This window comes from Nicotiana sylvestris, chromosome 10, assembly GCF_000393655.2.
Source record: "Nicotiana sylvestris chromosome 10, ASM39365v2, whole genome shotgun sequence".
Lineage (NCBI taxonomy): Eukaryota > Viridiplantae > Streptophyta > Magnoliopsida > Solanales > Solanaceae > Nicotiana > Nicotiana sylvestris.
The window spans coordinates 80113479-80126650 of record NC_091066.1 but is presented as its reverse complement, the minus strand read 5'-3'; the positions used below and the strand labels follow the sequence as shown (position 1 = coordinate 80126650).

Here is a 13172-nt window from a genome sequence, read left to right as displayed (position 1 = left end):
TACATCCATTTCATGCTAGAACTTTGTTACTGCCAAGGATAAATACAAGGCAATTTACTAACACAAGGTGATGAATTGGCGTAATGAAGAACAAAATTGAAAAACTTCGTGTAGTATATGACCAAAATTGAAGAACGAGCGGTCTTTTTGCACCTTAGGACAAAAAGGCTTTCTCATCTGTAATCTATAATTCTATATGCTTTGCTTAGTTTCAAAAACGTCACGTTTATCATATTTTCTTTATGATAGCATGATTCGTATTCATAAATCATACTAGCTAATTCTTATAATTCCTTTTGGATACATTTAAGTATTATATAAAATCCGAATACAAAAAGACGCCCACTAAGTGTAATAATAAGAATCTTCGAATTGCCTATTTCTGAAATTGAAGACCGATATAGGTCGAGATCTTGCGCACTTTGCCAAAGTGACAAAACTTTCTTTCTTGCATCAATTACTTGGTCAACTTCAAAACGTCTAACACATTTTTGAATAAAGAATTTTTTGTTTACTGTTCATAACGCGTTCAATTAGGAAGTACTCGCAAGTCTTGAGTACAAAATCAGAATAGCTCAATAACAAACTTTTCACTGGTTATAGAACATGATGAATAGACCAATGCAATATAATATTTTGCATATACAGGCCACACAAATAACACTCGAACAAATTAATTACAAAGCAGTCCTTCATGAAAGCAACATGTCCAGAAGCTTTTCTCTGCTCACCAATCCGTTCCACAAGTTTGGAATCAATGCCTTAAGTATGTGTACACACTGGATACATAAGAAGCTCAAACTCCCTCTCTTCCCTAAGAAAAAGCCATACAACAACAAGCACTACCATTCACAAGCTACATAAATTCTTCGCAAACTCCGTATCTATGCATGTCTCTGTGCACCTGGTGGTGCAGTCGGCATGGGGAAGTTATAGCTGAATTGACCACCGGCAAACTGTGGAGCCTCCACATATGGGCTCTGAAGATATGTCCAAAATTGAGTGTGAATAAATAAACTACTCCAATAGTTGAGACAAATGAAAAAGGCAGTTACATGATCTTTGCTTCATTTGAGATGAATCTCAGAATATTCTCCAGACTCACTACAATGGAATATCTACCTTTTTTCTTGACAAGTACAATGCAATATATTCGACTTCGGAACACCAAAAGAAAAAGAAAATTACAATATGGGGGGGGGGGGGTGTTCTTGATGTAGTTAGTGATGCAAAAGAGATTGGATTTGAACTTACAATATGAGGATCAAAAAGGCAATTGACCAAAAGAAAAGAAGGCCAGTAAAGGAAACAAACCCGTGCAAGATAGCTGTTCGTAAAGGAAAATGGAGCACAATCAAGAGCAGTACCTGTGATGCAAATACAGTAGAAGGCACCTCCTCTTTATTTGATGATTGTACTGACGCAGTTGAAGAACGAGAGTCATAACTCGGATCATTTCCGTCCAACTTGTGTACTTGACCGTTTACCGTCGTTTCGGTTTCATTGCCATTCTTAACCTTCTGAACATATGCAGTTCATTCTTCAGAACTAATATGTTAACTAAATGAAGGGATCACACTACATATTAAAAATATTGGTGAGCTGTAGTACCTGAAAAATTTTGCCAAGAGTTTTCAACCCCTTTGCACGAGCACGAAGCTCTTCTTTCTTCACATTGTTGTCTTGTAGAACCTAAATAAAGCAATGAATACTAAAATAACGAAATAAAAACTATACAATACAAAATAAGTCACAAACAGAACATGATTAAGCGTGAACAACCATTTGACAAACACGAGAAAGGGTGGCTTCAATATCAGCTACATTGAGCTTCCAGAGAGAATCAATCATTAACTTCTTGTGGGATTGCATATACTCTTCAAGTTCTTCCTCAGTGTAATTTCCTTCTGTACTGAGCTGCCTTTTCATGTCCTCTTGTAGCTGAATCAAAGCAATTGCACCTAGGAAGCAATGAATTTATTTTATTTCAGAAGAACATTACCATAAATATCGTAATCAAGTACCACTCTACACACGTTGGCTGGCTGGAAAAATGCGAGTTGATCACAATTACGTCAGCTATAATTGAGGACACATTATTATAGAACTTAGAAGTGATGCAAGAAAGACCCAAAAGCTTAATTTCAAACCTTGCAATTCCTTTTTGATAAGTGAATGGATTAAAAAAGACGTTTTGGAAAGCATTGATGAGGTAGAACTATTTAAATCAATGTACCATTTTTCTCTTGTACTTTAGATTGTATATCACCCAAGAAGCCAATCAGAAACGTGTAAGAGAAAGGAATAAGATTTTTCCAACAGAAAAAAAGGAAGTCAAAACACGTTAAAGATAAACACCTTCATTGCATGTTTATACCAAAAATAGACCTCACAATCCAGAACAAAGACAAAGAGGAACAATGTTCGGAAAGTATTTCCAATTTCAATTGGTCTTTACCATAGCCTCTATGTGCAGACGTCATTTCTGGTTAGTGATAGTTGTACAAGCTGAAAACTGAGAAAAAGTTTAAAACTATTTTGAACTCATATTTTTACTTCATAAAATTCCTCAGCCTGATACTCCTCTCCAAATTTGTCTATACTATCCTACTGTCAAACCTAAGTCATCTAGGTTATATGACATATCAACAGAAGCAAAAATTGGTTAAAAACAAATTTTGAACTAATCAAACCACAAAACTGAATGAAGAGGGTAAACACTGTAAGGAAGTATTTTTTCGTAAGCTTTTTGCTAACCAAGCATTCTTTCGTAAGCTCTATGCACATATTAATATACAGATTGAGCAGAGAAGGTGCAAATGGTTTGTTCATTTGGGAAATAAGAAACACAAGGTTTAACCATACAGCACTGCTTAAAGCCAGCACTATGAACCTGTTGCAGCAGTTACTTGGGATTTGATAAAATGGCCTTTGTTTCTGAACCACTCAGCAATAAATGGAACACCCAAGTATAATGCCTTCTTTCCAAGCTCTTTAGCTGCCTGCCTTGCATATATGTATCCAATTGTATTTAACATATCAACACCATAAGCTGTTACCAAATATTGAGTTGATGAGAAAAGATTCTATAATCATAGCAATGTCAATCAAAAGTCACCAACAAAATATCAAGAAAGTCAAAGCTAAAGAGTTGAGAGGGCATGCGGGAAAGGAGATTGCAGATCAACAGGGAACATAAGTTGTAGAACAAGACCAGACAGCTTCAATGGATACTTATACAACATCAGCTACTACGTGTCAATTCCAAATGAGCTGGAGTCAACTACATGAAATTATGCATCATTAATATATATCTACTCCACTTGGATCTGTTTCATTCCGATACTTAATAATTTGCTGCATCCTGACATAATATTTCGCAAAAAATCATATAATGATTTGGTAACTGCATAAGAAAAACAATCGACCCATAACTACAACATCTTGTTGGCTGCATAAAAGAAAATAGTCTCGACATAACTAATGCGACATTTGGTTGGCGGTATTAAGCTTAATATTCGCATAACTTTATGCAGGAATCTATACATTATTCTATGTGGGAAAACTATGGAATAAGAATACGCGCATTAGCAATACGTGGATAAAAGTATTTAAAAACAAAATGCTTCTAAGTAGTTAATCCCCTACATAATTATTCACTATATAACAATCCTTGCGTTATTATTTACCCCATAAGAACATCTATATCCTTACTCATACCATGAGCAATATTTTAAACAGCCTCTTGCAGAAATATAGGGTAAGGCTGTGTACAATAGACCCTCGTGGTCCGACCCTTCCCCGGACCCCGCGCATAGCGGGAGCTTAGTGCACCGGGCTGCCCTTTTTTTTTAATACCCACATACAGGCATATGAACCAAACAACCCTTAAGGTTTTCTATGTTTTTGTTACTGACGTACAAATTTCTAAACAAGAAGACACCAGAATCAATGCAAGTGTACCAACACTATTAAACTCGCAGCCGATGATACAGCTGTATATGCATATTGCTTGTACCTAGCCCCTTATGTATCAACATTTGGCAAGGTCAGAAAAGCACTTCAGTACGAAAAGGGGTTGAAGGAATAATTAGTAGGTATGAGAATATAACCTGCATTTGAAAGCCTTGACACCTCCGCTTCTGCATGACGAACAAAGTCCTCTTTATTTCCTTGTACATACAGATTAAGCCGGTCTTTCAAAGTTTCAGCAAGCTTTTCTTCCCTCTCCCTCTGAACAACCTGTGTTAGATTAAGAAGGAAAGAAGTAAATTTGTACTTGGCCATAGCAATAGTAAACACATAAACCGATACAGCTTCTACGGCATACAGTAAACTCAGACCATCTAACTCATAGTACTCCCTCCATTTCAATTTAGATGAGGTAGCTTGACTCGGCACGGAATTTAAGAGAGAAAAAAGACTTTTGAAACTTGTGGTCTTAAAAGCTTAAGGGGTAAAAGTTTTGTGGGGCCATGACATTTGTGTGGTTATAAAAGCTTCTCATTAAGGGTAAAATAGATAAAATAAAAAAATTAAGTTGAAACAGAGGGAGTAGTATCTTTTTTATCGAAAAATATGAGATCCAACAAAGTGTGATGCAAAGATGCAATGCACTGACTGTTGTGAAGTCAACATCAACTTCTTTTTGAAATATCATGCAATGTGACATCATTGATTAACTTCTCGATAATATAGTAGAGCAGGATTGGCAAATACATCATCCGAATAGTAAATAAAAGAAAACTGCTGTCTTGGAGGCGCTTTACGCCCATTAACAACAAAATGACCGCACAGGTTTTTAAAGAATATAGCTTGAAAGGCATAAGACAACTAGAAAGTTCTTGTTATGAGAATTTCAACCAGTGAATTGAACTACAAAAACAGATAAGCTGCCTGAGCAATTTGTTAGTTCGGACAATGAAAAACCAGATCCAACATATCACTCGACAGAGTTCCAATATGTCACATGCCATTCATTCTCTAAGTCAGCCAAAATATTTTTATAAAAGAAAACTTGTTATTTCTTCCGATTCCCTATTCTTCCTTAATTAATTAATGTATCATCAGTTCAACTGACACCATATAAGGCCTTATGCAGACATGTCCAAATCTTTTGAATCCTTTCCCTTAATTCACGCTTATTATATTATAGGGCCTCTCTCTCTTCTTTTCGGGAAAATAGCTTTTGTTTTAAAAGTAAAAGAGTGAGACACCGTGTGGGATTCTATGTTTAACAAATCGGCAGTTAAGATCATGAACATGAATGTTGTTTCTTTCATACAAGCATATACATATAAGTGCCACTATAACCATTTCTCAAGCTCCTTCTCAGTTTTTTTATCATTTTACAAGCTTAAGCCCATATATACATGAAGTCAACAAAAATGTTAGAATTCAATTTTCATAAGCAACAATCTTAGAATTCATAAAAGCTAAATGAAAATGAAGAACTATACCCTCATTTTCTCTTGCAACTTTTTAGCATCAAAATCTTCACCTTCTGTGAAAATATCCAATGAAGCCATTGATGCCATAGCAAGCTGACCTATGTACTCCTCAAAAAGTTCACTTCCAAAAAGCATAGCAAAAATTGCTGCAGGATCAATGATTGCGTCTCTGCAAACAATTCAAACCACATAAGTTTGAATTAGCAGACAAATACTGAATGAAACATCGACATAAGAGCATACCTGTAAGTTATATATACATACTGGTCCCAAATATAAATTGTACTATGACAAATACAAATGTGCACGTATCAATACTACAAGAGCAAGAAATTACGTTGAAATTCCTGATTTTCCATGTGCATCATAGGCCTGTCGTTGAGCTGGATCGCTCAGTACTTGATAAGCCTCACCCAACACCTGCAACAAAGGAGAAAACAAGAATTTGTGAAGGCAATAGCACATGAAACCACAGAAGATTCATTGCACAGATCATATCACTAGTTTATATCTCTTATCAGCAGGTTATATCTGACTTGAATTTTCTCCAAAAGATCTGCGGATTTGAACAAACAACTGCACTTTTTTGAGATAACAAGAATTTCATCAGTGTGAAGATAACAGCTTAGGAATAAGTTCTAAAAGTACTCTAGATACTAGGAGTCGTGGGAAACAATTGAAACCTGTTTTACAATTAAATGATAAAAACACTTATAATACAAAGATTACGAACATCTAACTAGGTTTTGACTTAGACCAGTTGACAAGCACAAAAGTGACTGGATTGTCAATCAGTTTTCAAATTTTCTCTCAACTTTAGACCCCATTATATTATTTTTTGATGAAGTAATCTTTTTATTAATGAAAGCAAAAGAAAACGTACAAGAAGTATTACAAAACGTAGAAACCTAACAAAGAGATATGATTTTCTACAAACGACACCCAACCATTTATACAGGAAACTCGTGGGTCCACCAAAAAGTAATAAGGGATAAAAGGTTATTCCTCAAGTGTACAAAATCATTCTCTACTCCTTCAAAGCGCTTCTATTTCTCTCTTTCCATATGGTTCACATAAGTGCTAGTGGAGCAACCTCCCACGCCCTGCATCTTCTCTTCCCTCTTCCATCCAGGTAACACCAACTCTTTAACCATGTGTAGCATCAACCACTGGATTCCAAACCAACTCGATATTTCTCACCACAAGCGAGAACACTACCCGATAATGTAAAAGAGGATGACTTACTTCTTCTCTATTTTATTTTACTACAATAAACTTTCAGCTCTTAGAAATGATTACATCAGACCAAGGTGTAAGTACCACAAATAGAGGACAAATGAGAAGTCTTCTTAAAAGATTTGACTATGTCCTATATAGACCTCTAGACAATATGATGATTGAAGGAGATAAATAAGGACAAGATAAACCAAATCACACAAAAGGAAATTGTCTCAAAAGACTTATAAATCTCATCGAATCAATGTGGCTTACCTAAGACCAAATGCAATGGAAGCACTACATTCATATAGGGATACCAACTAGATGTAATTAAATTAGTTATTCGTGTATGGATAAGTGTGAGATTTAGAGAACCCTAATTTGCATTTGAAGGCAAATTATTTAGCATTAAATGAAAAGAACCTAAATAGGGTGGAATGATTATAGAAAATTCATCCCAACTGATTTGAGATCGAAGTTTGGTTGATTGATCGATTGTAACTTCCAACACTAAACTGTATTTAGAAATATGAATAGATGAGCCATACAAAATGAGATATGATAGATAAGATAGAAAAATAAAAATATGTCACTTGCACCATTAGGATTACCCACATTGTACAAGAGGAAGCGAAAAAAGCAGCATATAGCTTACATTTTGCAACTCATCCAAAAAAAACTAAATGATCAGAAGGATTCAAATTTATTTAGTTACAATTAGTGTAGGTCATATTTATTTGATACAAGATTCAAGAATATTCAAAAACTTTAGCCACAGTCACATAACTAGGCCGGTAGAAGCAAACGATGCCACGAAAATATATAACAACAACAACAACAACAACAACAACAACAACAACAAACCCAATATATTTCCACAAGTGGGGTCAGGGGAGGGTAGCGTATACGCAGGCCTTACCCCTACCTAGCAAAGATAGAGAGGTTGTTTCCAATAGACCCTTGGTGCAGAAAAGGTGAGAAAGAAGAAGAGGAAGAAGAAGACGAAAAAGAAACGAGGAAGAAAAGAATAAGTAGTACTAAGTAGTAGCAACAGGTAAATATGATAATTGAGGGAGCTAAACAATATGACGTAATAAAGATCTAAGAATATGACATTACATGAGTGCTACTAATACTACTGGACGGAAAAAGAGAAACTATCAACTACCTACTAACCTTCTACCCTAATTCTCGACCTTCACACCCTCCTATCAAGGGTCATGTCCTCAGTAAGCTGAAGCAACGCCATGTCTTGCCTAATCACCTCTCCCCAATACTTCTTTGGCCTACCTCGACCTCTTCTCAGATCCGTTATGGTCAACCTCTCACGCCTCCTAACAGGAGCATCGATGTTTCTTCTCTTAACGTGCTCGAACCATCTCAACCTCGACTCCCGCATCTTGTCCTCCACGGAGGCCACTCCCACTTTGTCCCGAATAACTTAATTCCTAGTCTTATCTCTCTTGGTACATCCGCTCATCCATCTCAACATCCTTATTTCTGCTACTCTAATCTTCTGCACATAGGAGTTCTTTCCTGGCCAACACTCAGCCCCATAAAGCATCGTCGATCTAACCACTACTCTATAGAATACCCTTAAGTCTTGGCGGCACATTCTTATCACATAGAACACCGGATGCGAGCCTCCATTTCATCCATCCAGCTCTACTACAATGTGCGACATCCTCGTCAATCTCCCCGTTACCTTGGATTATAGACCCGAGATAACTTGAGTATCAAGCTTCACAACCACGTCCGCTTCATGAGTCCCTTCACTGAATTTGCACTCTAGGTATTTTGTTTTGGTCTTGCTCAACTTGAAACCTTTTGATTCCAAGATCTGTTTCCAAACCCCCAACCTTGTGTTGACCCCACCTAGCGTCTCGTCAATCAGCACTATGTCATCAGCAAATAACATGCACCATAGCACCTCCTTGGATTGTCCCACGTCAGTACGTCTATCGCCAAGGCAAATAGAAATGGGCTAAGAGCTAAACCTTGGTGCAATCCCATAATCCCATCATAACTGGGAAGTGTTCTGAGTTACCTCCCATGATCCTCACCCGAGTCTTAGCACCATCATATGTATCCTTAATTACCCTAGTGTACGCCACCGGAATGCTGTTGACCTCCAAACACCTCCACAGAACCTCCCTATAGATGGTATGAAAATATAAGGATTAGAAAAGCATGTGATCTAGATGGTATCCCTATAGAGGTTTTGAAGTGTCTTTTGGTGGTGGTGGTGGTGGGGGGGGGGGGTTAGACTAGTTAGCAAATAATCTAAAATTATACTAAGAAATGATAGGATGCCCAACGAGCGGAGAAAGCGTACCTTGATTCCTATATACAAGGAAAAAATGAGATCTCCAAAGTTGTGTGAACTATCATTGTTTATCTCAAGAGCGACACGTAACCAGTTTGAATTTATGCCTATAAGATCTAAAACAAAGGCTACATCCTTGCTAAGAAGACTGATGGAAATTTTATTATAAGAGAAAGAAAGATCTACATATTGTGTTTATTGGCATGGAGAAGCGTATAATAAGTGTCAGGAAAAGTCCTTTGGTGGGTGTTGAATAAAACATTCATATTAAATATATATACGCCATAAAAGATATGCATGGAGGAGTTGTCACTAGCAAGAACAAGTGGTAAGAGATAAAAATGAGTTTTCCACAACCATGGGTTTACACCAATGATCGACATTGAATATGTACTTGCTTACCTATTTATGGACAAGCTAACTAACAATACAAAGGCTGAGGTATCACGACATATGTTGTTTGCTGAAGATATTGTGCTAATTGACCAAACTAGCAAGGATGTCAACCAAAAGTTGAACTATAGAGAAGTACAATAGGGAGTAAGAGTTTTAAGTAAGTACATGTAAGGTTGAATATATGCAATGCAAGTTTAGCCTACATAAGGAGAGAGAAGTCAAAGTACGATTAAACAAAATTGTAGTGCCTACATACGAACAATTCATATGTATACTTTGATGTTCGAGCCAAATGCAATGACGGAGGAAAATGTTATACATAGAATCAAAATGGGTGACTTTTTTAATCAAGTATAAAATTATTAATGATGGGCAAAAATACCCGTATACAAGACGTATACCAGAATGTAGAAATCCTCACAAAAATATGGTTTTCTACCAACGACACCTGATCATCTATACCTACAGCAACCTCGTAGGTGCACCAAAAATAAATATGGGAAATAGAGTTATTCCCCAAGTGTACAAAAATCCTTCTCTATAATATGATGGTTAAAATGGAGAAGTGTTACTAAAGTGTTATGTGATAGAAGGAACATACAAAAGTGAAAGGCAAGGTATATAAAACAATTGTAAGACCAATAACACTACATCGGGATGAATGCTTGGCCTTTATAGCCAAATTAGTACATAAAGATACAAATTTTAATATGAATATGTAATCATAAGATTAGACAAGATTAAAAATGACCACACATGGAAAAAGGTGCAAGAACAAATCAATGCATTACTTGATTAGTGATATTTATTGAATAATCATATGTGGAAATTCTTCTGTAAAACTGAAGCGTGCACGAGCACAAGGAATATCTTCTACTTGGAAAAACAATTAGCTGCTTAAGAATAGATCATCAAGGAGTTCTCAACCCAAAAAAAAAAGTATATTAAAGTCACCTGAAAATTCTGTGCAGCTAGAGGGTCATTTGGATTTTTATCAGGATGAACCTGCCGTGCCTGTACCACAAAGGTTAGGTTAGAAGAAAAGAAGTCATTACATGGAAAGCTAGAATGGAAGCAGAGTCAAGAATGAAATTATATAGTAAAAGGTGATTTCTAGCATAAGCAATGGAAACTAAAATTAGGAATTTATAACTCTCCAAACTTGTCTCCATTTAGTTCCAACTCTTTTCAAGTCTATGAGCTACAAATTTTAATCTTCATCACTTGTTTTTTTTGGTAGTTGTGGGTGATATGCTCGAGGGTCTATCGGACACAACCTCTCTGCCCGTCCAGGGTAGGGGTAAGGCTGCGTACATCTTACCCTCCACAAACCCCGTGGGAATACACTGGATCGTTGTTGTTTGTGGGTGATATGCTCATTCATGAGGCTATGAGTTCAAAAAATGAACAAAACCTAAGGCAATAACAAAAAACAAAACCATAACTGCTTGTGGGTAAATCATAATCAACTTATTCAAGTTAACAACTGGAAGCAGCAATAAAGAGCATAAATACATAGCTAGGTGAAGGCCCCAAGTTTCCGAAGTATGAATCAACACTATGACTTCCACATTGAAAAATTTTACTCAAAATATTATGGAAATCAGTCTCCAAATCAGATTGTAAAGTCCAACAGTTACTCCTTTGTTTATGAGTCGATAAGGTACGACATACAGCTGACGATTTACTCCTCTTTACCAAATATCCAACTAGCTAAACCTGGAAAAAGGAACTAAAACCACTGTCCATTTGATTAACCTTACACTGATAATCAAAAAGTCACTTTAATACCGAAAATGGTAAGAGAAGAGAAGTTAGCATAATTTACCATTCACCAAGTTTATTCCCTCAAATTTGATGGCATCATATATAGCGAGAAAAAATGAAACGTACAATGACATGAGGTTCAACATGGAAATGCTATTCAAACTTTTGGAGTCTTAGTCTTGAACTCAACGCGCATGTATCACATATAAAAGATGCCTTAAATAGAGGCTTCGTCCTCAAAGTTTACCACAATCCTTAAAAGAATTGCGAAGCTCTATTTCTTGCATGCTCCATTCCATCCATTTATAACCAAAACCTACATCCTTTTTTTGGGCAGAATTTGTAATAGGAACTCTTCTATCTAAAATACCTAGACTTTATCCATTTTTTTGTTAATAAAGCTTCATTATTGTAATTATATAATCCACTCCTGATCAACTCACCACGCCAACCAAAAAGATCATCTTAATTCTCTCCACCTCTCTATGTTACTTGTCGTTCTTCGGAGCACCGACATGATTCTTGTGTGTGAGTGTGTGTTGATAAGTAACAGACAAGATTATTTATACTTGCTTAATAAAGAATCTTACTTTTTTTATAACCGAGAAATCCGCAAGGGCAAGTGGCGCACCGTTCGATATTCAATGAGAATGGGCTCAACTCCTCGCCCCTCCGCCCTTCTCCACTTAAGTACCAGGTGGCAGGATTAAACGTGTGATGTGCCTTTAGCCCGCACATCACAAGTTGCACTCTTAGTCTGTTGCCACTAGACCAAAGTCATGGGGCAAGAAATCTTACTTCTTGTACCATTTTAACTGTGTTGGGTTTAAAGGTAGCTTCAATTTCAAACACAAAACCTCTCAACTATAACTCGTTAACCATATATACCTAATTATCCGCTTTCAGCTTGAACTAGACAAGCAAGTGCTCATAGAAAAAAATCCTTTTAATTGTTCAAACCTATACTTAAAACTCTAGCCACAAAGTGTATTAACAAATTTAAAAAGAGAAATTGAAAAGGGTAAATGCAAATAACAAGGGCACTAGAAAATAAAATAAATACGTAATTCAGAGTATTACCTTAATGTAATATGCTTTTTTGATCTCAGAATCGGTGGCCGTAGGGCTGACTCCCAAAATGTCATAGTATTCCGTCTCCTTCACCATCGATCTCAATTTTTTTCAAATTGAACAATTGATTGAACCAAATTAACCGATAAGATTTGAAACTGAAGCCCTTAATAAACTGGTATCAAGTAAAAAGGGGATCGAAGAACAGAATGAGCACGAAATAGCAATCATGTAAAAATTTAAGAAAAAAAGATCGATCGTTTAATGTGCAAACCGAACAGAAGGATAAATTTTCAGAGTTTAAAGATGATGAAGAAATCGCAAGATGAGAATTGATAAGTATGGAGGCTCCTCCTGTTTGACCCTGGCTTCCGTTTGCGTTGACTAAATGCGCTATGCCAGATAGGACGGGTCCAGGTGAACCTTGGATTTCGTAATTTCAGGGGTTTCCGCGTTAAATAAGTTAGGCAGTTGGACATAAAAATTGTAATTTTTGAAGCAAAAAGTATATATTTTGAGAAAAGTTGAGAAAGTATTTGAAATTTTAAATTCTGTTTAGATATGCATTTCATTTGAGAAATATTATAATTTTATGGAAGAAAATTAAGTTTTACTTGAAAAAAATAAAGATAAAAATTACTTTTTCAAATTTATACTCATCTTCAAAAAAATCAAAAATTTAGTCCAATTTATAATCAAGCAATGTTTTGAAGATGAATTTCAAAAAAAAAAATATGAATAAAATGGTCCTAAATTCCAGGATAATTAAGTTTGTGGATAGTTTAGACGTTAAAATTCGTGATAAGAATATGAAATTTATTTTAGTTATTCTACCACATTATAAGACCGGCAGATTAATGTTAAAAGTTGTAAATAGCGACTTTAGAGTAAAACTCATCTAAAATTATGTCCAAGATTTTGCAATGTTGTTATATTGTTTAACC

The 13172-nt window shown here is 36.0% G+C and overlaps 1 protein-coding gene across 2 annotated transcripts; it reads right to left on the bottom strand.

The window, feature by feature from the left end:
• Positions 1 to 553: 553 nt before the first annotated feature.
• Positions 554 to 12654, bottom strand: LOC104233463 (chaperone protein dnaJ 10). Of its 2 annotated transcripts, none has more exons than XM_070159981.1 (10): positions 12238 to 12654; positions 10345 to 10404; positions 5788 to 5870; positions 5460 to 5619; positions 4113 to 4242; positions 2894 to 3052; positions 1783 to 1961; positions 1612 to 1692; positions 1368 to 1517; positions 554 to 980 (listed from the first exon to the last, which is right to left on the bottom strand). In XM_070159981.1, exons 1-10 carry the CDS (start codon positions 12322 to 12324, stop codon positions 885 to 887), a joined length of 1185 nt encoding a protein of 394 aa, XP_070016082.1. In that variant the 5' UTR covers positions 12325 to 12654; the 3' UTR covers positions 554 to 884. The 2 variants fall into 2 exon arrangements, with proteins under 2 accessions (XP_070016082.1, XP_009785160.1); XM_009786858.2 differs by having other exon boundaries at positions 1368 to 1520; positions 12238 to 12637.
• Between the last annotated feature and the right edge of the window lie 518 nt (positions 12655 to 13172).

Excerpts from the sequence above, each read along its gene's own strand:
- LOC104233463 (XM_009786858.2), bottom strand. The coding sequence starts at position 12,324 with ATGGTGAAGGAGACGGAATACTATGACATTTTGGGAGTCAGCCCTACG. Across the intron at positions 3,053-4,112 it reads GTCAAGGCTTTCAAATGCAG|CTTATGGTGTTGATATGTTA; the intron begins GTTATATTCTCA and ends ATTTGGTAACAG. Across the intron at positions 1,693-1,782 it reads TTTCTCGTGTTTGTCAAATG|GTTCTACAAGACAACAATGT; the intron begins GTTGTTCACGCT and ends TGCTTTATTTAG.